Genomic DNA, 27,463 nt, shown 5'->3' on the forward strand with positions numbered 1-27,463 from the left:
CACCATGTCCTCACTGTTCCTACAGCACCTTCCTCCACCCACCTAACCACCCCAGCTGCCATATCTTGCCCCCGAAACTGGGAGGAGTGCTCCAGCTCACCTCCATTCACTTGCCCCAGCCACCCACCCACGCAGCCCCTCCTCCCAGCCCCACCCTGCCCAGCCCCTCCCAGGTGTCTGGTAGAGCAGCCAGACTGTCTGGGACTCCCACAGTGTCTCAGAGTGGTGCCACAGCCATGAGGGGTCTGAGGCCCTGGGTCGGATACCTGCTCCTGGTTGTGGCCCACCTGCTGGCCATGGGACTTGGAGCTATGGTGCTCCAGGCCCTGGAAGGCCCTCCAGCCCTTCAGCTCCAGACCCAGCTCCAAGCTGAGCTGGCGACCTTCCAGGCAGAGCACAAAGCCTGCCTCCCACCTGGGGCACTGGAGGAGCTGCTGGGGGTGGCTTGGAGAGCACAGGCCCACGGGATCTCCGGCTTTGGCAACAACTCAGAAGAGAGCAACTGGGATCTGCCCTCAGCCCTGCTCTTCACTGCCAGCATCCTCACCACCACTGGTAGGCCGCCTCCACCACCACCAGGCAACCTAGTCGGAGAAGGCTTCTGAGGCCATGGCTCCCTGGGGGTGCAGCCCTTCCCAGCCCAAAGCACAGACAAAGCCTAGGCTCTATCAGGCCTGACATCACAACTGAGGCTCCCCACACAACACACCCCAACTGGTGCCTCCACTTCAGCTGCCAGGACAGGTGTGGCCTCCCCAGCCCCACCCCTAGGCACTCTTTGAAATCCAAGAGAGGTGTCCAAATCCCATAGGCTTGAGGCAAGCAGGGAATGCAACACACTGGGGTGGATTCTTCGATGGATGTTGGAGGAAGGACAACTTAGGACCATTCATTTAAGGGAGACTGGAGAGAGAAAGTGCTGTTGAGCTGTGAACCAAGATTGCAGGGTGCACAGATGGGTGGAAGGAATTTCTGGCATGCGCTTAGGTGAAGAAAAATAAAGCCCTAGTGTTTTGTTGCCTTGCAAACAGCCTAAATATTTTTATTTTAAGAAATACTTTGTATTTATTTATTTTGCAAAGGGAGAGAAAGAATTGGCATGTCAGAGCCTCTTGCCATTGAAAATGAATTCCAGATGCATGTGCCACTTTGTGTATCTGGCTTCATGTGGGTACTGGGGAATTAAACTCTATGTCAGCAGGTTTTGCAAGCAAGTGCCTTTAACCTCTGAGCCACCTCCCCAGCCCTCAAATAGTCTAAATATTTCTAATTGAGATCTATTTCTGCTGGGCGTGGTGGCTTATGCCTTTAATCCCAGCACTTGGGAGGCAAAGGTAAGAGGATCACCTTGAGTTCAAGGCCACCCTGAGACTACATAGTGAGTTCCAGGTCAGCCTGGACTAAAATGCAGGGGTGGGGAATGGCTCAGTGGTTAAAAGTACTTGTTTGCAAAGCTTGCTGGCCCAAGTTCAATTCCCCAGTCATCCGTGTAAAGCTGGACACAAAAAGGCTAGCCAGTGTCTTATGTTCTTTTGCAGTAGCAAGAGATGTACACACGCACAAAGAAAAAAATTGAGCCGGGTGTGGTGGTACACACCTTTAATCCCAGCACTCAGGAGGCAGAGGTAGGAGAATCACTGTGATTTCAAGGCCACCCTGAGACTACATACTGAATTCCAGGTCAGCTTGGGCTACAGTGAGACCCTACCTCGAAAAACAAAACAAACAAACAAAATATGTATTTCCAACTTTTTTTTTTTTTTTTTTTGTAGGGAGATTGGCTCTCACTGTAGCCAAAGCTGACCTGGAATTTACTATGTAGTCTCATAGTGGCCTCGAACTCACAGAGATCCTCCTACCTCTGCCTCCCACAGCTATGATCAAAGGAGTGTGCCACCACTCCCAGACTCCTAACTGTATTTCCAACTTCTTTTTTTTTTTCCCCTGAGATAGGGTCTCACTCTAGCCCAGACTGGCCTGGAAGTCAGTGATCTTCCTACCTCTGCCTCTGAGTGCTGGGACTAAAGGCGTGCACCACCACGCCCAGCTCAATTTTTTTCTGTCTGTGTATGTGTGCACGTGCATGCATGCACGCGTTTGCATGAGTGCAGGCAAAGAAGAAGTGAAAGTCAAGAGGACAGCTCTGGGTGTTGGTTTTCACCTCCTGCCTTGTTTGAGGCAGCCTCTTGTTCACAGCTTTGTCTACCAGGCCAGCTGGCTCTCTGGTCTAACACTCATCTTGCTGTAGGAAAGCTAGGATTACAGACACTCACCAGTGTGTCAGGCTTTATGCAGTTCTCAGGAGCCTAACTCAGATCATCAGACTTGCACAGCAAGCACTTTTACCCGCTGAGCCAACTCCCCAGCCTCTAGCTTCCTTCTTAAAATTTGTACTTCCAATTGGCTTGGGCAGTATGGAGCCTGACTTTATTTTATTTTGTTTGTTTTTTTTCAAGGCAGGCTCTTACTCTAGCCCAGGCAGACCTGGAATTCACTATGTAGTCTCAGGGTGGCCTTGAACTCAAGGCAATCCTCCTACCTCTGCATGCAGAGTGTTGGGATTAAAGGTGTGCACCACCATGTCCAGCGGGGGTCTGACTTTGGACTGAACACTTGCTCTCCAGCCCACCCCAGCCCCAATCACTCTATCTCACATCAGGCTCATGACAGCACTGGAGTTTGCAACCTCTGGACCAGCTGTTCTCCCAGAATTCCCCACTCTCCTTTCTCTCCTCGCCTTGTTCCTGCTTCTCTAGCCTTAAATGGCCTCCCTTTTCAGTCCTTCATGTCTCCCTGCCTGCCTCCTACACTGTAAGTCACGTCCTGGCCAGACTCAGATTCCATCCAGCAGACAACACAGGAAGAGGTGATGCACAACTGGGGGCTGAGAGTGGGTGACATTCCACCAGCTGTGGACTTGGAAATATTGGTTAAGGATAGAGCTGAAGCCAGGTGTGGTGGCGCACACCTTTAATCCCAGCACTCAGGAGGCAGAGGTAGAAGGATTGCCGTGAGTTCGAGGCCACCCTGAGACTCCATAGTGAATTCCAGGTCAGTCTGGGCTAGAGTGAGACCCTACCTTGAAAAACCAAGGGGAAAAAAAAAAAAAAAAAAAAGAATAGAGCTGAGGGCTGGAGAAATGGCTTAGTGGTTAAAGTGCTCACCTGCGAAGCCTAAGGACCCAGGTTCAATTCTCCAGGTCCTAAGCCAGATGCCCAAGGTGGCACATGTGGCTAGAGTTTGTTTGCAGTGGCTAGAAGCCCTGGTGTGCCCATTCGCAGTCTCCATCTCTCTCTGTGTGTCTCAAAAAGAAGAGCTGAGATCTGGGCATGGTGACACACATGCCTTTAATCCCAGCACTTGGGAGGCAGAGGTAGGAGGATTGCTGTGAGTTTGAGGCCACCCTGAGACTACTTAGTGAATGCTAGGTTAGTCTGAGCTAGAGTGAGACCCTATCCCCCCCCCAAAAAAAAAGAAGAAGAAAAAGAAGAAGAGCTGAGGTAGCTCTCAGAACACCAGTATCAGGCTGGGGCTATAATTGAATGGTAGAACACTTGCCTAAAATGCATGAGGGTTCCATCCCTAGCACCAGGAAATAAAGGAAGGGATATAGGAGCCAGATAAGATCTCTCAAGGGAAAAACAATTCTTAAATTTCTGCAACTACAGAAGTCCTGAGAGGACCAGAGAGATTCCTCAGTGGTTAAGGCAATTGCCTGCAAAGCCTAAGGACCCCAGTTTGATTCTCTGGTACCCACATAAAGCCAGATGTACAAGGTGGCACATGCATCTGAAGTTTACAGTTGCTAGAGGCCCTGGAGTGCCCATCTATTCTGAGGGACTATCTTTAGTCAGTTCATTTCCCAGAAAAGGCAAAATTGGCCCAGTGAGGTTAAGACACTTGCCCAGGATTCCCCAGTGAGATAGGAGCCTGAAGCGTTTGTGTAATTTTGGCCACCAGAGGGCAGCATTCTGTGAGAAGTAAAATGAGGACCCTAGGAGACAACCCACTCAAGAACTGACATCTCTCTCCCTTCTACAGGTTATGGCCATATGGCCCCACTATCAGCAGGTGGAAAGATCTTCTGTGTGGTCTATGCAGCCCTCGGGCTGCCAGCCTCCCTAACACTTGTGGCTACCCTGCGCCGATGCCTGTTGCCTACGCTCAGCTGTCCAACTGCCTGGGTAGCTGTTCGCTGGCAGCTGTCACCAGCCCAAGGTGCTGTGCTACAGGCAGCAGGACTGGGCTTGCTGGTGGTCAGCATCTTTGTGCTACTTCCGGCACTGGTACTGTGGGGTCTGCAAGGTGACTACAGCCTGCTGGAGGCCATCTACTTCTGCTTTGGCTCACTCAGCACTATTGGCTTGGGGGACTTGTTGCCCAGTCGTGGCCATGGCCTGCATCCAGTGATTTACCATCTTGGCCAACTTGCACTTCTTGGTGAGTCCAGCAAGAAGAGTAAGGGAGCCTGGACTGCAACTCTCAGAGACTGGAGGCTGGCACTGGTGGAGGGAGCCTACTCTCCTAGAGCATGGTGTGGGCATTGTAGTCTAAAGAACCCTGGTGGATCGGGCATGGTGGCACACGCCTTTATTCCCAGCACTTGGGAGGCAGAAGTAGGAGGATCACCGTGAGTTCAAGGCCAGCCTGAGACTACATGGTGAATTCCAGGTCACCCTGGACTAGAGTGAGATCCTACCTTGAAAAAAAACAAAAAGAAAAAGAACCCTGGTGGGCAGGGCATTGTGGTACATGCCTTTAATCCCCAGCACTAGGGAGGCTGAGGTAGGATCACATAGTGACTTCTAGGTCAGCTTGGGCTCAAGTGAAACCCTACCTCGAAAAACAAACAAACAAAAAAAGCCCTGGTGGCAATGTTGAGATATGAGTGGTGGCTGGGGCGTGGTAGCACACGCTTTTAAGTCCAGCACTCAGGAGACAAGAGGTAGAAGGATCACCATGAGTTTGAGGCCACCCTGAGACTGCATAGTGAATTCCAGGTCAGCCTGAGATAGAATGAGAACCTACCTCCAAAAAAAAAGAGAGAGAGAGAGAGAGAGAGAGAGAGAGAGAGAAAGAGAGAGGAAGAGAGAGAGGAGTGGTGCCAGGGTGGGAAGTGGGTAGGGAGTGTCACGAGTGCCCTAACAGCTGTCCTATCCTCTCCTTGCCAGGTTACTTGCTCCTAGGGCTCCTGGCCATGCTGGTAACTGTGGAAACCTTTTCGGAGCTGCCACAGGTCCATGCCATGGTGAAATTCTTTGGGTCCAGTGGCCCTCTGACAGCCGAGGACCAGGATGGCATCCTAAACCAGGATGAGCTGGCTCTGAGCAGTTTGCCTCCTGAGGCCTCAGTCCCAGAGCAGGTTAATCCATCATCAGAACAGACCCCTGCTTGCTGACAGGAGTCAGTGACAAGACTTTATTTAGCTCTTCAGTTAGAGGACCCTGAGGAGACCATCAGAAATGCTTGGTGAACTGTCTGGACATGATGGAGGGGTGTGAGTATGTCAAGGAATAAATGTGCTCATTAAAAAAAAAAAAATGAGGGGCTGGAGGGATGGCTTAGCAGTTAAGGCATTTGCTTGCAAAGTCAAAGGACCCAGGCTCTATTCCTCAAGACCCACATTAGCCAGATGCACAAGGGGGCACACATGTCTGGAGTTCATTTGCAGTGGCTGGAGGCCTTGGCATGCCCGTTCTTTCTCTCCCCCCCTCTTTCTCTGTCAAATAAATAAAAATTAAAAAAATTTTAAAAATGAAAATGGGCTGGGCATGATGGTACATGTCTTTAATCCCAGTACTCGTGAGGCATAAGAGAAGGATCACTGTGAGTTCGAGACCACCCTGAGACTACACAGTAAATTCCAGGTCAGCCTGGGCTAGACAAGACCCCACCTCAAAAAAACCAAAGATAAATAAAATAAAATGGGTTGCCTAGCATGCAAGAGGAGGTGTTGGGCTCAATTTTCAGCACTACAATATATATAAAATAAAATAGGAAACAGTTCCACTGTGTGTGTTTTAATTTTTCAAGACAAGTTCTCATATAGCTCAGGTTTAACTCTTGATTCTCCTACGTCCACATCTCAAGTGCTGGGATTATAGGCATGCTTCGTCACACACTGACGTTTCCGCTGTGTTTTCTTTCCAAGTGGGTCTTCCCTCGGGGCACCATCCTTGAAAGGCCAAGGTCCAGTCCCAGCGGGCATCTGGGAGCCCCCAAGCTGGCCTGGTCCTGGTTAGAGTCCCACGGACAACATTATCGTCCCAAACCCCATCCTCTTCCTCCTATTGAAGCTCGGGTCCTTCTGAGAAAGGGCCTTCGCTGGTGTGTCCCAGTCCAATTTTATTGCTCAGGAGTCACAAGCAGGGGAAGAGGAGGCAGCAGTCCCCAGGCCGACGCTCTCCAGCCAGGCCAAGGAGGCATGCTGCACAGCCCGCCACCGTGAACACACGCACGCACGCACGCACACTCAAGACGAGCAAATAAATACTGTCTGGCCCGGGACGCAGTCTCGCAGATGCGGTCCGGGGGTCCGCCCTGCTCTGCCCGCTGACGGGGCGTCTGGGACGGCTGGCGGGCAGCCGTCGGGAAGGCAGGGTCCTCCGGGGCGCAGGCCCGGGGCGGTGAGAGCCGAGGGCGGGGCACGCAGAGCCGCCGGAGCTCGCTCAGCTCAGCGTGCAGCGCTCGCGCCGGCTCAGCTGCCGGCTCAGCTTGCGGCGTCGCTGCTCCAGGCCGCGTTCCAGGCGCTCGTCCTCCTCCAGGGCGCTGGGAGGAAGGGTGCAAGTCAGCCCCAGCGTCTCTGCCTTCCTGGCAGTGCGCCCCGGGGCCTCCCCAGCTGCCAGCGCCCTCCTGCTTCCCCGCCCCGACTCACATCCGCTCCCTGTGGTCCAGGTCCCGGACCAGCTCGTCCCTCTGGTTCACCAGGGACACCAGCTCCTCCAGGAGGAGCTGTTCCCGGTGTTGCTGCGCGACCGTTTTCCGCCATTCTGGGAACCGAAGGGCGGGCGTGAGAAGGTGCTCGCCCCGGGCCCACCCTACCTCCAAGCCCCTCGGGCCGCGTCTCCCACCTTCAATGGCCAGTATGGCCCGCAGCTCCCGGCTCAGCAGTTCGAACCTCCGCTCCAAGTCCTGCTCCTCAATGCTGAGTGGCAGGGGTGCCAAGTCAGAGAAGAGAGGAGGCGGGAGTGCCCTGGGCTGTGAGCACTCCAAAGCCTCGATCCTCCGTTTCCACAGAAGGCTGGCAGGACCTCAGCAATACGGCCCAGTTGCCTTTACGTTCACTGGCCTTCCAACTAGTCTTCAATTACAAAGTATTTTTGTTGCCCCCGCCAGGCCCTCCTTCCTCTTTTCAAATAAGTAACCCAGGATTATTTGGATGGAAATAGTGGTCTAAGTTTTTCTGAAAAATACTCCAAAATGCGGGGCTGGAGAGATGGCTTAGTGGTTAAGCGCTTGCCTGTGAAGCCTAAGGACCCCGGTTCGAGGCTCGGTTCCCCAGGTCCCACGTTAGCCAGATGCACAAGGGGAGTTCGTTTGCACAGGCTGGAAGCCCTGGCGCGCCCATTCTCTCTCTCCCTCTATCTGCCTTTCTCTCTTTCGCTCTCAAATAAATTTAAAAAAAAAAAAATACTCCAAAATGCAAAGGTAGCCGGGCGTGGTGGTACACGCCTTTAATCCTAGCACTTGGGAGGCAGAGGTAAGAGAATCGCTGAATTCAAGGCCAGACTGTGCTGAAGCGAGATCCTACCTCAAAAGAAAAGGGGCGGGAGGAGGCTGGAGGGATGGCTTAGCGGTTAAAGTGCTTGCCTGCAAAGCCAAACGACCCAGGTTCGATTCTACAAGACCCAAGAAAGCCAGATGCACAAAGTGACACATGCATCTGGATGGAGTTCGTTTGCGGCAGTTGAAGGCTCTGGTGCACACAGTCTCTATCTGCTGCCCTCCTCTCTTTCTCACGCAAATAAATATAAAAAAATTTTTCTTTTTTTTTTAAATGGAGGCCGGGCGTGGTGGCACACACCTTTAATCCCAGCACTTGGGAGGCTGAAGTAGGAAGATCGCTGTGAGTTCAAGGCCACCCTGAAACTACATAGTGAATTCCAGGTCAGCCTGGGCTAGAGTGAGACCCTACCCTGGGAAAAAAAAAAAAAAAAAAGGAAGGATGAAAAAAAAGAAAGGAAGCATGGCTAACGTTCATTTCATCTGAGCTGCTGCCACGCGTCAGGGGCAGGACCTGGCCGGGGCTGGACGGGGGGAGGGGCGGGGCCTAGGCGGCTAAAGCTAGACTCACAGTAACTGCAGCTGGTCTTGCCTCCGGATGAGAGCGTTTTTCTTGTTAACTAGGGTGAACCACTCCTGGATCAGCATCTCCTCCTGCAGTTTGTTGGCACCTGAATCAGGCCAAGACAATCAGCAGACCTACCTGCCTCTGGTCCTAGTTAGAGCAGCTGAGGGTTGGGGGAGAGGGCTTGCTTCCTGTGGCCAGAGCTATGTGCCTCCAGCATGCCCTGCTGTAAAAGGGACGAGACTCCAGCCGTGTCTCCTCCCAAGACCAGGAGTTGCTGCTGGACTGGGCAGCTCTGCGGATGGACGTTGAGGAGAAGACTCCAAATGTCCGCCATACCTGATTCCATGAGGCTCCTCAGCTGTGTCTCCACCTCAGCTGCCCTCCCATCTATCTGTCTCTGCTCCTGTTCCAGGGCCTGCAGCTCGGCACACACATACTGACTTGTGTCCTGGAACCGTTGCTAGGGGCAGAAAAGGGGGCGAGAGACAAGTGAGCTCATCCCAGGCCCTACCTAGGAAATGCCCACAACAGCTCCTCCCACCAGGCCCTCCTTACCAGTCCAGGCTCTTCCCCTGGACCTGGGGGTGGTTCCTCAGGTGGAGGACTCCCACCTGCAGACAGAGACCAGTTTAGGTGCTCCCAGCCGGCATGTGATCCCCGAAGTCCACAGAAAAGATCTGTGAGCAGCCTAGCTGAGCTAGGTCACCCAACCCCTCCAAAACTACTCACCAGGAGGGTGCTGCTGCAGGGCTGTGGCTGTGGGTGGTCCAGGGTCAGGGTTGGTGTCAGGGTTAGAGCCTTCCTGTGGGCGAAACAGCTGATGAGTGCTGGGAGGGTTTCTGAATACCCCACACCAAGATAAGCCAGAGCCTCTCACACGTAGGGGAGGTGGGATCTTCAGTTCCAGACCCTGCCTGCCCAGCTGCTTCTCCAGTCCTGTAAGGGCCTCCTCAAGCAAAAACTAGGGATTTAAAGCCAGGCATGGTGGCATACAACTTTAATCCCAGCACTTGAGAGGCAGAGGTAGGAAGGTTACCATGAGTTTCAGGCCATCGTGAGACTACATAGTGAATTCCAGGTCAGCCTGGGCTAGAGTGAGACCCTACTTAGGAAAAACAAAACAAAACAAAAACTAGGCATTCGCCTCCAGCCTATAGTCCTGGTCTCACTGACCCACCTCTGAATTCCCAAGTCCTCCCTCCTAAGCCTAGGGTTGACAGTTTTGAAAGGCTGAGGAGAGCTCAACAGAAAGCACTCCCGCCCCCCTTTCCTCCAGTGAGCCCCTCAGGTCACTTGGCGGCTAGGACCTCTGGAGGTGACCTGGAGCCCAGTTAAACCCCATCTCAAGGTAGGCCATCCCGAGCCAGTGCCTCCACCTACTGACCAGAAGGGGGCGCCATCCCACTTAAGCAGTTCCCACACCTAGAGCCAGCTGTGCTAGTCACAAACCACGTAGAACCAGACCGGCAGGCGGAACCTGAGAATGTTACCTGGAAGGGCCACAGCTGCCCTCCAAGGTGTCCCACTCCCCATTCCTGGGGGCCCAACTTTTTTTAAATTTTTTTTAAAAAATTTATTTGAGAGCGACAGACACAGAGAGAAAGACAGATAGAGGGAGAGAGAGAGAATGGGCACGCCAGGGCTTCCAGCCTGTGCAAACGAACTCCAGATGTGTGCGCCCCCTTGTGCATCTGGCTAACGTGGGACCTGGGGAACCGAGCCTCGAACCGGGGTCCTTAGGCTTCACAGGCAAGCGCTTAACCGCTAAGCCATCTCTCCAGCCCGGGGGCCCAACTTTTGACTGCTCCCTTGACAAATACTGCTGGCTACCCTTCGTGGTCACAGGTGGGTCCTGACACAGGAGTTGAACCACCCAACTGTTCATCTCAACTTGCACCTGTCTGAGAGGCAGCCCTGGTTCAGGTGCCATCCTCTCTGGCTTGGGTCAGTGGTAGCCTACTCACTAGTCACCATGTTCTTGCTTTCAATTCAACCTTCTTGCCACAGCTAAGAAGTCTTCCCAAAACCACTTGGTATAACTCTCCTCAGACCCCATTTTCAGCCTTGCCACTGAGGCCTGTGGACAACTTCAGCCTCACCACGGGGTCAGCCTGTAGTCACAAGGGACTTTCAGTTCCCTAAAAAGCTTCTTCAGCCTGGAATCAGCCTCCATCTTTAGCTGCCCCAAACAACTCAACCTTCCCAGGCTCAGCTCAGCCCCCCTCTTGCAGGAGCTCCTCAGGCTTCCACACCTCCCTTTGCCTCCCTCCCTGATCTTCTGACCTCTGAAAGCCTGTCCTGATCCCCAGGTAGGGCACAGCCTCCTCACAATGGCTCATGCCCCACCTACTTCAATATGCTACTGATTATTGCAGTCTCCTTGACTGGAGGTGGCCCCTTCAGATAGGCCAGGGTCCAGCACACAGGGCACAATGATTAATGACAAGAACTACTGTCTGCTGGGCTGGAGAGATAGCTTAGCAGTTAAGGTGCTTGCTTGCAAAACCAAAGGACCCAGGTTCCATTCCCCAGGACCCACGTAAGCCAGATGCACAAAGTGGTGCTGGCATCTGGAGTTCCTCTACAACAGCTGGAGGCCCTGACACACCCATTCTTTCTTTCTCTCTATGCCTCTTTCTCTCAATAATAATAATAATAATAATAATAATAATAATTACTGTTTCCTAAGCAAAAATGTCACAAGCACAGTGAAACATTTCACTGATATTTATTTCCCAACAACCCCATAAGGCAGGAGCTACCCCTACTTTACCAAGAAGGAAACTGAAAGCTGGATAGATACAAAACTCACATGGCCTGTCCTAGGGCCAGGGCTAACCCAAAATTTGTTCCCAAGCTCAGACTCCCACTGGCCTTGTTTGTGTCCTTGCATGCAAAATGGAAGCAATCCCAGCTGGGTGACCTACATGCTGCAGGGCTCCAAAAGGCATCCGGACGCACCCAATCTGTCTCTCTCTATCTGCCTCTTTCTCTCACTGTCTGTCACTCTCAAATAAATAAATAAATAATAAACAAAAAAAAAATTTAAAGCACCTGGAGAAACATACAGCTGCCCCTTTTGACACACCCTGCAGTGTGCCTGCATTCCACTTTGCAAAGGGCTTTTATATCTTTGCTTCTTGCCGTCAGGGAAAAAGCAGGGGCTTGCCCAGGGAACAGCAGACAAGCAGAGGGTACTATTTAAGATCTAGGGCTCATAACTTGGGTTCATGGCAGCCCTCAAGACCCTTTGTCCTGAACTTCAGTGTTACCACCTGTAAACAGGGTGGGAGTGGGGAGCTATTCCTTCCTGAAAGGGGCAGTGTGAGGAGCCAAGGGGGTTGTGTGGGTAGGCCAGTCACTCAGCGAAGGCAGGCAGAAGGCAAACTCAGCAGCTCTTGGGCTCACTTGTGCTTACTCACACCAGCAGCGCTGATGGGAATTCCAAAGCTTCTTCCTCACGTCTGACCCAAATTCCTCTTTCTATACCCTTGCTTGGCCCCTCCTCCAGGAAGCATTTCAGGGCTGCCTCAAAAAGTACTTCCTTTCCACCCCAGCCTCAAGGTGTCTAACCTCATCCTACTCCAAGCCTCTGGGAGCTCCTAAGGGTGGAGCCAGGCTGAACAGCCTCCCACAACACTCTTGGGAAATGGGGGATGGAGACAGCCAATGAGGAGCCTCCTCTAGCTTCGTAGGTCAAATATCTCCAGTGGGGCAAGGGCTAGAGGATGGCCAGACCAGACCCTGGGACATAGGCCCAGAAGGGTGTAAATTGGAGCTTCCACTTCACAATAAAGTGCCACCGATGCAAATTAGGTGGCTGTCTCATACTGACACTGCCTAAGAGACACCTTTAGGGACCCTCTGTCTCTTACCAGGTCATGTGTCTCCACTCGGGGCTCCTGCTCTCAGACTGGCCTCACTGCCATCTGGGGACTTCCAGGAAGATGACTGGCAGTTCCCTAAATAAGCCCTGAATGTATGTCCCTGCTGCTGCCGTTTTGCTTGTGTGGGGCCCTCCACTTGGGAATCAGCCACTCCCAGTTTTTGGTTGTTGTTTTATGGTTTTTTCAAGGTAAGGTCTCAATCTACCTCAGGCTGTCCTGGAATTTATTATGTAGTCTCAGGGTGGCCTCAAACTCTCAGAACTCTTGGAGATTCTCCTACCTCTGTCTCCCAAATACTGGGATTAAAGGCATTGTGCCACCATGCCCAACCCACTTTTTTTGTTGTTGTTGTTTGTTTGTTTGGTGGTGTTTTTTTTTTTTTTTTCAAGGTAGTACCTCACTCTAACTCAGGTCCTGACCTGGAATTCAATATGAAGTCTCAGGGTGGCCTCGTACTCATGGCGATCCTCCAACCTCTGCCTCCCAAGTGCTGGAATTAAAGCTGTGCACTACTATACCTGGCTTGCACTTTTCTTTCTTTCTTTGTTTGTTTCTTTTTTTTTTTTTTTTTGGTTTTTCGAGGTAGGGTCTCACTCTGGCCCAGGCTGACCTGGAATTCACTATGGAATCTCAGGGTGGCCTTGAACTCACGGCGATCCTCCTACCTCTGCCTCCCAAGTGTTGGGATTAAAGGCGTGCGCCACCATGGCCGGCTCACTTTTCTTTTCTTTTCTTTTTTTAAGTATTTTTATGTATTTATTTCTGATTAAGGACAGAGAGTGTGTATGGGCACATATAAGGGCCTTTTGCCACAGTAAAGGAACTCCAGATGTACATACAACTTCATGCATCTAGTTTTCTGTGGGTATTGGGCACTCAAACTCAGGGCAGGAGCCTTGCAAGCAAGCACCTTTAACCACTAATCCATCTCCACAAGCCCCCAATTTTCTTTTCATTTTTTTCTCCCTTCCTTTCTTCCTCCCTTCCTTCCTTCCTTTCTTTCTTTTTTTCTTTCTTCCCTCCTTCTCTCCCTCAATCACCTAATCATCCTGTTTCTAACCTTTCAAGTACTGAGATTATAGGCACTATGCCCAGCATTTTGGTTTTTTTTTGGGGGGGTAGTATCGGTTGAATCCAGAGCTGGAATGCTAACCAAACACTCCACCACTGAGCTATTCCCTAGCCTTCCATCTTGCACCTGGGAAAAACAGCGCATCTTATCAACCAGCTCAAGGGCTAGGTACTTCCTCTGAAAAGCTTTTCCCAATCGATTCCCTCTGAACTCAAGGTAACTATGGCTGGGCAGCTGTATACAGAAAGGTTTGCAGTGTCCTGATGGAGCTGGCGCCCCCCCCCCCAGTGTCACCCCCAGTTTGAAAGCCTGTGGCTGGACTTCATCAGTTGTTCTTTTCTTGGTTTTTCAGAGGTAGGCTCTAACCCACACTGACCTGGAATTCACTATGTAGTCTGAGGCTGGCCTCAAATTTAGAGGGGTCTTCCTACCTCTGCCTCCTGAGTGCTGGGATTAAAGGTGTGCACCACAACACCCAGCCCTGGACTTTATCAGTTATGAGGGTTTTTTTTGTTGTTGTTGTTTTCGTTTGGTTTTTCAAGGTAGGGTCTCACTCTAGCCTCAGGTTGACCTGGAATTCACTATATAGTCTCAGGGTGGCCTTAAACTCATGGCAATCCTCCTACCTCTGCCTCATGAGTGATGGGATTAAAGGTGTGCACCACCACACCTGGCTAGTTGTGAGTTCTTGAGTGAGTGCCTGCTCCCTACAAGACCATCTCTACTTCAACACACTGCCATGACACCCAAGTGAAGGCTGGCCTGAGACCTCCAAAGCATGGGGATGGAGACACTACCCCTGAAGGGAGTCCCAAGTCCACACGCTTCTATCATAGGAAAAAAGAAAACTTTTTTTTTTTTTTTTTTTTTTTGAGAGATGACTTAGCGGTGAAGGCTCTTGCCTGCAAAACCAAAGGACCTCGGTTCGGTTCCCCAGGACCCACGTAAACCAGCTGCACAAGGGGGCACATGCATCTGGAGTTCGTTTGCAGTGGCTGGAGGCCCTGGCACGCCCATTCTTTCTCTCTCTCTCAACCTCTCTCTCCGTCTTTCGCTCTCAAATAAACAAAAAAGAATTTTTAAAAAAAGAGAGAGAGAAAACTGGTCTTTGGGATTAAGTATCCAAGTCAGAGATTGTGAAGGCAATTAAAAAGGTACCTTGCAGAACAGAAACCTTGCCACAAGCTAATGGGTCAAGGTAAAGGCTAGGTGGCCCCAGGGCCACTCACAGAGAAAAAAAAAAAAAGACCCAAACTCACTTTAGAGCCCACAAAGCTCTGAGTGCTGATAGCATGGAGCCTTCTGGAACTTCCTTCTACAGTCCATGGTTCCCCAAACTGGGTACCACCAAGTGTTGGAAGCCATTAGTATAGATGTCAGTCTTGCCTCACAGTCCACGTCTGTTCTGGAACTAGTGGGCTTTGCCTAGGCTATGTCTTCTGATAGAGAGAGAGCTCAGTACCATGCCAGCCAAAGGGTCTCCCCTCGGTCAGAAAAGTGCTTAGCAGCATGCAGCTAAGTTGCCTCTCTGGAGCGGCCGCCCTTAGCGGCTGTCTTGGGGGTCCACCCTGAGCCACTCTCCGATGGTTCCCCACCGTCCTGAGCTGCAGCAGGGTGAGGGGATACTCACCGCAGACCCAGCTCCCGCAGGTCCCGTCCCCGAGTCTGCGTCGTCCACAGAGAAGGAGTTGCTGTTCCGCAGCCGCGAGCGCCTCTTCTTCAGCAGGTCGGCGTCCCGCACGTGGGAGAAGGAGCCGTGCGCCCGGGGTGGGGGCACCGGCCCCGCCTCTCCGTTGACCGACGGCCGCCTCAACTTCACTCCGCCCGGCGCCGCCGCCCCGTTCACCAGTCCCTCCGCGGGGGCCACGGAGTACGAGGACGTCCGGGCTCCGAGGCCGTCGGCGGACGCCTCGGCTTCGCCGTCCTTGGAGGTGAAGCCCGGGTCCACGTCTCTGGAGGCCGCCTTGGGCACCGCCCCAGCCCCACGGTTCACCACCTCCCTGGGCGCTTCGGCCCCGCGCTCGCGCAGCCGCTGCGCCAGGCCGCCGGCGTCCAGGTCGTCGGGCGGGCTCTGCTGGGCGCTCCCCACGCGGTAAGTGCCCGCGCCGCCGCCGCCCTCCAGCTGCACCAGCTGCAGCTCCTGCCCCGTGCAGAAGGCGCGGATCTGGCACAAGTAGGTCATGACGATGAGCTTGTCGGGCACCGACAGGAGTACCATGTCAGCTGGCTCCAGCAGTCGTGACACGCCCAGGGCCGCGAAGCCATCGAAAGCCTAGGGAGAGTGCGCTCCAGGTCAGCAACGGTGACTGTGGCGACTCATGTCACCCAGCAACACGCCAGACGGGCCGGGAGTCCCTGTGACTCCGGAGCCCGGAGCCGGGATTTGCTTAGCAATGCCTTTGCGGTCCTGGGAAGGGAAACCTAGCAACAAGGCCCACCCTTGTGTTACCTAGCAACTACACATCACACACCTCCGTTGCCAAAGGGTGGGAGTGGGGGTGGGGAGAGGGAATCTAGAAAAAATATACTTTAAAAATTTAAAACTCAACACACCAAAATCAAAACTAAGGAAAGCAACAATTTAATGTCCGAAAACGTAAAAGGTCTCTAAAAGCCAGGCTGGGGTCAAGGTAATACAAACTTTCCAATTGTTAGGCAGGCAGTCTGAATCTTCGACCCTCTCCAGCCCTAGTTCCTTCCCTATCTCACCTGCTTGTTGTTCTGTTTTATGTTATGCGGGTCCAGGGAGGCATAGTCTCTGCAGAGAGAGAGAGAGGGAGGGAGGAGAGAGCGAGCGAGCTGGTCAGAAGTAGATGGCACTGATATCCCTGTAGGCGTCCCCATTCATCCTCACCCACCCCCTGGTTGCTCACATCTTATCCGGGTGGAATCGATGTAAAATAGCGCAAAAAGCCAGGCCGTTGCGCCAGGATGTGGTAAAGTTGGTGATACAGACACCACGGTAGCCAGTGGTGACCTCTTGGCACCATTCAAGCAGGGACTGGCTGGAGCTGACCAGGGCAGGTGGTGCCTGAAGAGGACACAGGGGAGGACTTAGGGAATGTGTTCTAGGGAGCTGTGCTCTCTGCCCCTTGGGAGCAGCTCAGAATTGGCATGAAACAGCCCCAGCTGAGTTTGCAAGGATCACCAGAGACCTCTGGTCATAGCCGCAAGCCAGGCAAAAGGGTTTCCAGCTAGGGGAAGAGGGTCATCTGCCAAGGTCACCTAAAAGGTCAATTGCCCTCAGGTAAAATCAGAAGTCACCAGCAGCTGCAATTCAAAATCAGCCCATAAAATCAGCTTAGGGGTATCCAGTTTCATGCGGTGGTAGCCCAGCAGGGTAGAAGAGCCAGGGCATCCTGAGGGAGGGATAAGGGGCTTTCTTGAAGCTGAGCCCCACAACACACCCATCTCAGTACACCTGGTGGGTCCATGCAGAGCTGTCATTCATTCAGCCCCAGGTTAGTGGAAAGCAGCCGACTGGGCCCTTGGTGGTCCCCATCCCTACCTGGCTGCTCAGCAGCCTCCTGTCCTCTTCCGGCTCCTCTGGGGAAGAGGCCCCTGAGGACCTGGGCACCCCAGCCCCTGACCCACTGGCCACATGTGTCTCGATCAGGCTAGCCTCTGGAAGGCTCTCCTTGGCTTCTTTGCCCTTCTTGGTTCCCAAGACCCCAGTCTCTGCTTCCTGGGCCTCAAAAACACCAGATTTATTCTCTGGGGACTCTAAACCCATCACCTCTTCTTTCTGGGGCCCCCAAACTCCAGATTTGGACTCTGATGTTCCCAAAACTCTAGTCTCTGTCCCCTGGAACCTTAAAACTTTAATTTCTGCTGTTTGTACACCTAAAACCTCTGCCTCTACTTTCTGGGGTCCTGAAATGCTTTGCTTAGTGACTGGGGTGTTTAAAGCCTCATATTTGAGAATTCTCCAGGCTCCAGGATCGTGGACCCCCAAAGTCTCAGTCTTTGCCTCTTCATTCTCTGAAACTATAGTTTCTGTCCGCTGGGCCCTCAGTGCCTCAGCTTCTGCCATTCTAGCCTCTGGCCCCAAGACCTCAGAATCCCTGGCCTCTGCCTCCCAGGACCCTGCTATTTCAGCTTCTATCCTACAGGTCCCTGAGCCCCTAGCTGCTTTCCTCTGGATCCCCAACAGCCCAGCTTCAGCTATCTTACTCTCTATCGCTAGGATTCCTAAATCCTCTACCTCTGTCTCCTGGGCTCCTGATATCTCAGACTTTGCTGTCTTAGCTTCTGTTGCTAGAATCTCTGAATGCCCTGTTTCTGACTCCTGGGTCCCCAAAATCTCAGTTTCTGCTATTTCAGAAGCTATCCCTGGCACCCTCCAAGCCCCAGCCTCTCTGTTTTGAGCCCCTAATATCTCAGACTCTGCTATTTCAGTCTCCGTCCTTGGAACACCTGAATCCTCAGCTGCCACCTTCTGCCTCCCTAATATTTCAGCCTTTGTCTCTTGTAGTCTAGAACCTTCTACCTCAGTCTTCTGGACCCCTAATACCTTAGATTCTGATTTCTCAGCTTCTATCCTCAAAAGCCCCAAACCCTCAGATATTTCTTGGATCTCTAATATCTCAATCTCTCCTCTCTCATCTCCTACCCCTGGGACTCCTGGACCCCCAGTTCTTATCTCCTGGGTCCCCAATATCTTAGCTTCTCTTGCCCCAGGTTCTACATCCAGAGCCCCTGAGCCCCCTACCTCTGTCTGCAGGGTCCCCATAATCTCAGATTCTGGTATCTTTGTTTCTATCCTAAGCACTCCAGAACCCTGTGCTATCTCCTGGGTCCCCAGTATATCAGCTTCTGCCGTCTCAGGTTCTATTACTGAAATTTCTGAACCCCCTGCCTCTGTCTCCTGGGCCTCTATTATCTCAGATTGTATACCTAGGGGCTCTGAACCCCCAGATGCTATCTCCTGGGTATCCAATATCTCAGCTTCTGCTGTTTCAGTTTCTGTCCCTGGGATCCCCCCATTGCTCTCCTCTATCTTCTGGGCCACCAATATCTCAGATTCTGCCATCTTTGTTTCTGTCCCTAGAACCCCTGATCCTTCAGCTGCTAACTTTTGTGTCTCCAAAATTTGTGCCTCTGTCTCCTGAGCCCTGAGTATCTCAGCCTCCATCTTCCATACCCTAGGCCTCCCCACTGCAATCTCCTGAGTCTCTAATATCTCAGAACCCCCAGCCTGTATTTCCTGGGTCCCAAAATCCTCAGACTCTGATACCCTGGCCTCTATCCCCAGCAACCCTGGACCTCCCACCTCTTCCTTCTGGGTCCCCAGGACCAGTACCTCAGACTTTGCTGTCCCAGCAGCCTCTGACTCCAGGACCTCTGATCTTGCTGCCTCTGTCTCTTGGGACCCCAATATTTCAGCTTCTGCTGTCCCAGTCTCTATTTCTGAGGACCTTGGTTCCCAAGCATCTGTCTTCTGGGTCCCTAATACCTCCTGTGATGTCAGCTCAGTCTCTGTTCCCAGGAGCTTTGACTCCTCAGCTTCTGCCTCTGCCTGCGGGGCCCTTAGATCCCCAGATACCACTTCCTGGAACCTGCTCATGTGGTGCCCAGTGCTTGCTGCTCTAGCCAAGGGGCCCTGCTCCAAAACTGACCTCCCAATTCCAGGGGCTGTGCCGCTCACCTCTGTGCTCTCTCCCTCCTGTCCTTCAGCAGCCCTGGCAACACCAAGGTGCACTGGATGCCCTGCAGGCTCAGCCAGAGGTGAGCTCAGATCTGTGGTAGCCTCTTCCTGAGCCCTGACCCCCATCCTTCCTTGTGAGCTCCTAGGAGGAGCCTCTGGAGTCGCCCTGAGTCTTGCCTTGGGTCTCTCCTTGGCTTCTTCTGACCCCTGCTCAGCATCCTGTTGACTACATTCTGAACTCTCTTCAGCCTCCCCAGCTGTGATGCCTGACCTCTTAATGTTCTCTTGGACTCTTGACCCTTGCTCATTGTCCACCCCACTAGCCTCTGAACTGTCCCCAGTCACCCCCTCCTCTTCAACCTTGGCTCTTTGCCCTCTCAAGGTGTCTCTGGTGCCTCTATCCTCAATGTCTGGGCCTGGCTTGGTTTCCTCTGTTCCATCCTGTGGGCTGGGCCAAGCCTGGGTCTCCCCAGAAGAACCCACTCTTGCTGGAGGAACCTCTGAGGTGCTAAGGACCTCATCTCCCCTGTGGGGATCTGGGGACTGGGGGACATCTGAGCCTTTCCGGAGTCGAGGGGCTGGGGTGGGCGCCATGTCCTGGCTTGGTTGCTTGGAGGACCTGAGAAGAGAGAAGAAATGGTAGTGTTGGGAACTCCTGTGGGCCCCACTTTAGCCCTATTCCACCCCTCAGAAGGCTACAGCACTGGATAGGTGTGGAGGTGGGGCTCTAGCAGCGGTGGAGCTGTTTCCTCACCTTGTCTCCCGTGGGGATCCTGGGGGCCTTGGGGCCTTAGGCCCCACCTGGCCCCCGGCTACAGCGGCTGGTTCTGACCCCTGGCCTCGGGAGGCCCTGGCTGGGGGCGCAGGGGCACTCACAGGGGCAGGGCTGGTATCTTCAGCACTAGAAGGGCTGGCAGCTGGGGGAAAGGGAGGGGACACTAAGGCATGGGTATGTGGCATAGGATCCAGTCCTCTACCTCAACCCCAGCCCAGGTTTTACCTGCCTGCTGGGGCCGTACTTGGCTCTCATCCTCTTCCTCACAGAGTGTCTTCAGCTCCCTAGAGGGATCTGGAAGGGAGGCCATTGGAGGAGTAGTCAGCCCAGAGCAGGACCCTGAAGGTTGGACCTCCCCCTCCACATCCCTACTAGAGTGTAGGGCCTACCTGGGAAACGCCCTGGCCTCAGGGCACTGCCCCTGCCTTCCAGTAGAGAAAGGCCCACAGATGCACAGAGAAAGAGTAAGAGAAAAAGAAGCATAAGGATGAAGCACAAAAGCTTGAAAGGAACCAAGGGGAGGAAGAAGAGGGAGGTAAGGGCCCATTCTGCATATGACCAGTTTCTCAGGTCAGGTGGGGACCAGACTGGCATCTACCCACGGGTGAAAGGGCCATGGGGAAGCTTTGAGAACCCAACCCAACCTGCATTACTGAGTGTGCACAAGCTGGCCTTACCCAGCATAACCAGTGCTTGTGGCTGGGCACCGCACATCTGTCCTGGGCCTCGGCAGTCTCAACCTCATAGGAGGCTATAAGCTCACCTGGCTGGGAGCCTCGAGCCCGGGCCTCAGAGGCTACAGGGCCATTAGCTTCATCCTCGTCACTCTCAGCAAAGTCGTCCAAGTTGCCCACATCACTAGGCTTCACACTCATGAGGCTGGCCAGACTCTGCATGTCATCATCCCTGGGGGTCGGAGGTCAGACATAAGGGCTGCATTCACAGAACACAGGCCAGGGCCAAAGAGGGCAAGCAGATACTCACGTGGCACGTCCCTCACGCAGCAGCACCCCAGAGAGGGTGAGGCTCAGCTCTGCATGCACCACCTTCACCGACTTGGGCTTCAGCCGTAGCCGTAGCGGAACCTGAGCAGGCACAGGCCCTGCATGGCGGGCCAGGTCCACATCAGCGGTGGCCAGCACCTTCCGCTGCCCCTTGGACTCCTGTGGGTGTGAGGAGTAGAGGAACAGGAAAAGGAGCATCAGTGCTGCCCTAAGGCCAACTGAGACCCCAGACCCCAGCCCAGCAGGACACTCACATTCTCAATAATAAGTGTCCATTCTTTGGCCTCGTACCGGTCCAGATGAGGGTCCTGAGGAGGGGAGCACTGATGAGTACTGGGCTTTAGGGAGGGTGGTACAGTGATAAGGGCCTGTACAGGTTGGTAAATGCTGCTCCCTCCAAGAAGACCTCTTTTTTTTTTTTTTTTTGAGGTAGGGTCTCACTCTGGTCCAGGCTGACCTGGAATTAACTATGTAGTCTCAGGGTGGCCTTGAACTCACGGCAATCCTCCTACCTCTGCCTCCCAAGTGCTGGGATTAAAGGCATGCGCCACCACACCCGGCTCCCAAGAAGACCTCTTAAGGCACTGGTACTGAGCTGCCCTTCTCCCCAAAATGCTTGGTCCCACCACTCACTTCTTTCCTATTTAGCCCTGTGGCCACCCAGCATTGCTTTCTCCTGCCCATTCCTGTCTATGTCTAAGGGCTGGAGACTCACCCTGTACAGTGTCACAGAGATGTCCACGTTCTCAGGGACCATCCACACCACGGTGCCACGGTATGGATTCTGGATGCCAGGCTGCCAGCTGTGAGGCTGCAGGGACAGATTGAGTCTCCCCTAAGTCTTCTCCCTTCACCCCCATGCCCTTATCTTCCTTTCCTTCCATAGATTCTGATATGAACCTGAACCTGACTCCATCCCTCATCAGCCCCCACCAGCCTTTCCCTACCCCCCTCTCACTATCTCTCTCACTAAGCCTTTTCCTTGGTCCCTGTTTGGCTCCATCCCCAAATTGGACCTCCAGTTGCCATTGTCCCTCACCTTGGAACAGATGCGCCGGTTTCGCCGGGTCCATAACACCACCAGTTTATCAGGTTGCCTGGAAGGAAGGGGAGGGCAGCTTAAGGCCACCCCAGGCTCCTCATCTCCTTTTCTTCTCTTCCCCAGCTCCCTAAGGTTCTTCCCTAGTCTCTCTCCCCACTGGAGAGAACTTGGATGGCCTTTTTTAATCTAAGGCTACAGGTGCAGGGAGGAGCCACTTAGGCAGGGTGGGGCCAAGGCACAAGGGCAGAGGCCTGGACTGCATGGGCCAGCAGAACTGATGAAGAAAGATGGGCAAACCGACAGACATGAGTACACACACACACAGACAGAAAGAAATTCATCAGGGCTGGAGAGATGTATTAGTGGTTAAGGCGCTTGCCTGCAAGGCCTAAGGACCCATGTTCCACTCTTCAGGACCCATGTAAACCAGAGACACAGGTGACACAAGTGCACAGGGTGGCACATGCATCTGGAGTTCTATTGTAGTGGCTGGAGGTCTTAGCATGCCAATTTTCTCCTTCCCTCTCTCTCTCTATCTGTTTCATTTAAAAAAAAAAGGGGGGGGGGCGGCTGGAGAAATGGCTTAGCGGTTAAGCGCTTGCCTGTGAAGCCTAAGGACCCTGGTTTGAGGCTCGATTTCCCAGGACCCACGTTAGCCAGATGCAGAAGGGGGCACACGCGTTGGTGTTGGTAGGCAGAGGTTGGAAGCACTGGCGTACCCATTCTCTCCCTCTGTCTGCCTCTTTCTCTCTCTGTCACTCTCAAATAAATAAAGAAAAATGAACAACAAAAATAAAAAGCTGGGCCTGGTGGCACATGCCTTTAATCTCAGCACCGTGGAGGCACAGGTAGGAGGATCACTGTGAGTGCAAGGCCACCCTGAGACTACACAGTGAATTCCAGGTCAGCCTGAGCTAGAGTGAGACCCTACCTCGGAAAAAAAAAAAAAAAAAAGTTCATCAACTCTCAAATATGTGTACAAGGTCTATAGGTGCTCCCTATAAACCCAGCCCTGCTTTAGGAACAGAGCAAAGACAAGGGAAGACCCTCTGAGGGTAAGGGAGTTGAAGGAAAAGTGCAGGACAAGAAAGAAAATAAATTAGTAAGCTATCTTCAGCAGGGCACAAAAGAACCTGCTGGGGTTTCCTTGAGATTGGGTGTCTGAGAGAGGCGAGATGGGAGGAGGCACCTTATAGGCATGGGTGAATCTGGACCTGCAGGAGGGCTCCATGTTGAGGGACTGGCAAGTGCAGAGTCTGAGGTTGGGGGAATGGAAGAGGCAAATGTGGGGAGTAAAGCCAGAGAGGTCCAGGGTTAGCTTGTTAAGATATCACATTGAGGATGGACCTGCCATGGCCAGTCCTTTGCTGGGCTTGGTGACCCCAAGGAGGGTCAGGTAGAACTGCTATTTCCTCAGACATATGACAATGGAACCTAAGGAAAGTCAGGGAAGACTTCCAAACAGTGACATCTAAACTGAACAGCAAGCATAGTCCTTGCAGACTCAGGACAGGCAGACATGTACGGGGGCAGAGACAAGCAAGGGCAGAAATAACTGCACAGGGCTAGTGCCAGCCAAGGAGCCAGAGATCAGAGTTCAAGAGCCAGTTCTGCTGTGTCACTACAACAGCCAAGGAGCTGCCACATGGCTGGGCCCAAGGGAGAGGGTCCCTTTGGATTTGTGTCTAACCTCTGTCCAGGAGGGTGGGGTTGGCTGAGGAAAGGATCAAATGAAGGCAGCAAAAGAGCCTCCACTACCTGTACCCAGCCCCATGCCAGGATGCTCAGGTTTGACCAACTCACTAGCCAAGATAAGTGACTTGCCACCATTAAACCTTATGGATATGGAGGCCCTGAGAGGTGAGTCAGGTAAGGTCACATAGCTGAGCCTGCACTCTGACCCAGAGCTAAGCATCTTTCTTCAGCCCCAACCAGCAGGCAGTAGGCAATGGCCCAACAAGGGTGGCCTTCCCAGAAAGGGGAAGACTTGGGGAAGGCGGGGCCTGGCTGGGCAGCTTGACTCAGGCCAGGCACACCCTCCTGGGAAACCATGACCTGGGCAGAGGCAGCTTCCTGTCCCAGGCTCTAGGCTAAGAAGCCCAGGAGGCCCTAGCTAGCGACTCAGTTGTCTGTGACTCAGCTCGTTGATACTGTCTGCACCTTCGGCCTGCTCACTGTGGCCATGCCCAGCATCCCTCTAGCCTCACCCAGGGTGGTGGGGCAGGGGCCAGAGATCAGAGTTCAAGAGCCAGTTCTGCTGTGTTACTGCAACCTGCTCCTGTTCTCTCTTGGACTCAGCCAAGTAAAGGGACTGCCTGGGCTGGAGAGATGGCTTAGCAGTTAAGGCACTTGCCTGCAAAACCACAGGACTAAGGTGTGATTTTCTGGGACCCATGTAAACCAGATAGATGCACAAGGTGGCACAGGTGTCTGGAGTTTGTTTGCAGGGGCTGGAGGCCCTGGCAAACCCATTTTCTCTCCCTCTCTCTCTATCTGCCTATTTCTCAAATAAATAAATTTTAAAAGTTAAAAAGTAAAATAAAGGGACTGCCAGCAGCTGGCCCAGTGTGAGCAAGACCAGAGATATGATTGATGGGTGGCTGTTATTGCTTCTGGGCCTTTTGGTTAAGATCAAATGATTGGTCCTCAAGGACCCCAGCCTCTCTACTCATCCCCCTCCCTTTGGACCCCATGGTCCCTTTGTACCCCAGCTCTTCCTCTTGAGAGTCTAAATTTAGCACTATCTGGCATGTGAGGCCCCCACAGCTGTGCCCTAATCCAGCCAAGGAAGCTGACACCAGTGAGCACATATATTTAGGGTGTGACGCAGGGGCCTGGGCAGCTGCGAGTGGGGCAAGTGAGCCAGATGCCCCAGCACCCTTTGGCAGCCTAGGCCTCTCACCTCACTATCTTGCCCTGCGCAGATCCTTTCCTCCCGGACCTACCATCTCCTAGGCCCTCAGGCCCTTTTAAACTGTTCCCCGCCTCCTTCTTCATCCCTGCATGCTCAGTTTCCCCTTTTAAGGACATTGTGGAGGCATTTCCAGCCTCCCAGTGCCCACTCTGGCTGAAGGAGGGGTGTCTTTTAGCTCCACAGGAGGGCAAGGGAAAAGGAGGCCAGATCGTCATTTTGAGCTGCACTATAAGGTCCATGAAGTTTCCATCACAGCCCTGGCCACCTGTAGACCTCAAAAACTTGTTTGCTTTTTCCCATGCCCCCTCCCCCAATTCTGACCACAGCTAAAGAAAATGTAGGCATTTCAGACGGATGAGTTATGCCTCCCAAGGCTCTCCCCACGTCCCTCAACTCTTGGGATCCCCCACACTGCAAGTCACTTCTGAATCTCTGTGCCTGGAACATCAGAGCCCATCCTGGGATGGGAGCAAGTTTGGACCCTGAGCTGCGGGACAGGGAGGGCTTCCTCCAACTCAAATGGACTAAACCCATGGGGTCCCACGTCGATGTTGGGGGGCATGGGAGGTGTTCCTCAGGTTCCCTTCCACTCACCATTTCTTGGTGCACTCCAACACCAGCTCGTGGTAACAGGCCACAAACTGGAATTTGGCGGCCCTCTTGCCCACTCGCTGTAGGCGCTTCCACACCGAGGTCATGGTCCCCGCTGCTCCTATTGCCCGCTTTTCAGATCCAAGTCTTCCGCTGACCCCCCACCACTGACCCTGCCCGGCTCCCCATGGCCTCCTCCGGAGTTCCTTGCTGCGTCGCCTATCCGGTCCGCCCCGTCTGGGCAGAGATGTCCGAGGCTTGTACCCAGGGCAGTGCTTTCCGCTGCTACCGCCAGGACTCCACCGGGTGGTCTGGATCTACGGCCCGGGCGCGAGCTGCTGGCCCGAGCGCAGAGGAGAGAGCGCGCTGTTTCCTGGAGCCGCACCCCCCGTCCGAAGGCAAGCGGGCGGGGCCCAGCGCGGGGCGGGAACCCGAGCGCCGGGGAGGGGGGGCGGGGCGACCCGGCTTCCGGGGTCCCGCGTCGCGATCGGGACACGAGGGGGAATGGGGGCGACGCCCGACCACAGTGCTGCCTTGATGGGTGCAGGAGCGCTCGGAGGGAAAACCCGCAGCTTGGTGCCGCCCTCCGTAGAGCAGCCCGGGCCACCTCCCTTCCTTACTGGTACCCCATTTCCCAGACTAGTATAACAGAGACCCAGAAAAGGGAAGGGCCCTGCTTAGGGTCTTGAGAATCTGGGCCAGAGCCAGCTGCCCTTAGCCCTGGGGTGCCAGCGGAAGTCAGCCACCCAAGTTTTAACCAGAGTAGGAAGAAGCAGTGAGGGGACGGGCGTGGTGCCGCACGCCTTTAACCAGCACTTAGGAGGCAGAGGTGGGAAGCCGAAATATGGCTTATGGAAATTTGGCTTACCGGTTAATGCGCTTGCCTCCAAAGCCTAACAGCCCGGGTTCAATTACCCAGTACCCACGTAAAACCACATGCACCAAATGGCACATGTATCTGGAGTTACTCTGCAGCGGCGGTCTAGGCCCTGGTGCTCCCATTCTCTCTCCTTGCTTTTTAAAATATTTATTTATGAGCGAGTCAGATAAGAGACCTCTCCTTGCAAATATATGTATTTGTGGGCAACACCCATCCCCTAGTCTTTCAAAACCTGTCCTAATAGCCGGGTATGGTGGCACACGTCTTTATTCTCAGCTCTCTGGAGGCAGAGGTAGCCGTCAGTTCGAAGCCACCTGAAACTCTATAGTGAATTCCAGATCAGCCTGGGCTAGAGCGAGCTACCTTAAAAAAAAAAAAAAAAGTACTAAACTCTCAAGAGGGAAGACAGTGACAGCAGCTGGAGCTCAAATTATGACTCTCAAGTGTGCGATGTTGGGCAAAGCAATAACACTCTGATCCTCAGTCTTGACGTCTGTTAAATGGGGATACAGTCCCATCGTTTGGTCATTGAAAGGATGAAACCTGGGAAAGGACAGAGCCTGCCTGATTCTCCCAGCTCTCACTAACTGCAATCCGTTATCAGAGCTGGAGAAAATGTATGCATGTTTACTGGCTTCTGAGAAGTCAGCTGGGGTGTTAGCTGCAGCGTTAACGCCTAGATTATAGTCCTTATCGCCTATCTACCCGCCCAGAACGGTAATGAGCTTTTGCAGGTGTCTTTGCCACTTCAGAGAGCTAGCCTAAGGCAACACATCAGCTTGCTCTACCCGCCAGCGCTCGGCGAGGTTGGTCAAGGCCGACGTTTGGTGCTTGGTGGACTCCGTTTAACTGGACATGTGGTCGTCAGGATACTAGGTGGGTTGCAACTCGTACGTGTCTGCTATGAGTAGGGATAAGGTGCCTAAGGAGTGCAGTTTCACAAATGCGCAGGCCGCTTCCGGTGGGCTTCCTCTACAGGAGGAAGTTCTAAAGGTCCCCGGTGTTGGAGTGGAGAGCTGGGTGGTCGCTGTGAAATTGCAACGGGGGTGCCTAAAGCGCTGGACCCGTTCCCACCTCCTCCCCAGGGCTGGTCTGGCCTCTGGAGGCCGCAACCTCGCTGCCTCAGCTTCCACAGCTCTTCCACACACCCTGGAACACCAGCTCCCACGTCCTTCCTGGAGGAACTTTCCCTCTCCAGCCCTGGGGCCCCTCGGTCCAGCCCGCTGACTCCGACCCACCCATTTCCTGTGCCGCCCCAACTCCGCCCCCACTCGAGGTGGAAAGTTTCACTCCTCAAGACCGGCGGGCGGCTCCTTCTTCCTTCCCCGCCCAAAGCGAGTGGAGAGGGGAGAAAGGTTCCA

At 53.5% G+C, this 27,463-nt stretch overlaps 2 protein-coding genes across 8 annotated transcripts; one reads left to right on the forward strand and one right to left on the reverse strand.

The window, feature by feature from the left end:
* Positions 1–236: 236 nt before the first annotated feature.
* Positions 237–5,488, forward strand: Kcnk7 (potassium two pore domain channel subfamily K member 7). The gene is made up of 3 exons (XM_045142104.1): positions 237–555; positions 4,042–4,440; positions 5,172–5,488. The coding sequence occupies exons 1-3, from the start codon at positions 237–239 to the stop codon at positions 5,396–5,398; spliced, it is 945 nt and encodes a 314-aa protein (XP_044998039.1). The 3' UTR covers positions 5,399–5,488.
* Positions 5,489–6,643: 1,155 nt separating this feature from the next.
* Ehbp1l1 (EH domain binding protein 1 like 1) lies at positions 6,644–25,606 on the reverse strand. 7 transcript variants are annotated; one of them, XM_045151704.1, is made up of 21 exons: positions 25,226–25,606; positions 21,715–21,772; positions 21,391–21,486; positions 20,930–20,983; positions 20,656–20,834; positions 20,435–20,577; positions 20,061–20,096; positions 19,897–19,965; positions 19,651–19,834; positions 18,897–19,515; positions 16,758–16,940; positions 16,123–16,280; positions 15,959–16,007; positions 14,880–15,521; positions 9,020–9,092; positions 8,846–8,901; positions 8,627–8,750; positions 8,294–8,393; positions 7,071–7,144; positions 6,875–6,989; positions 6,644–6,768 (listed from the first exon to the last, which is right to left on the reverse strand). In XM_045151704.1, exons 1-21 carry the CDS (start codon positions 25,327–25,329, stop codon positions 6,669–6,671), a joined length of 3,216 nt encoding a protein of 1,071 aa, XP_045007639.1. In that variant the 5' UTR covers positions 25,330–25,606; the 3' UTR covers positions 6,644–6,668. The 7 variants fall into 7 exon arrangements, with proteins under 7 accessions (XP_045007639.1, XP_045007643.1, XP_045007628.1 ...); XM_045151708.1 differs by lacking the exon at positions 18,897–19,515 and having other exon boundaries at positions 19,773–19,813; XM_045151693.1 differs by having other exon boundaries at positions 16,758–19,515; positions 19,651–19,813.
* Positions 25,607–27,463: the final 1,857 nt, after the last annotated feature.

Source organism: Jaculus jaculus, chromosome 1 (genome assembly GCF_020740685.1).
Source record: "Jaculus jaculus isolate mJacJac1 chromosome 1, mJacJac1.mat.Y.cur, whole genome shotgun sequence".
Taxonomy (NCBI): Eukaryota; Metazoa; Chordata; class Mammalia; order Rodentia; family Dipodidae; genus Jaculus; species Jaculus jaculus.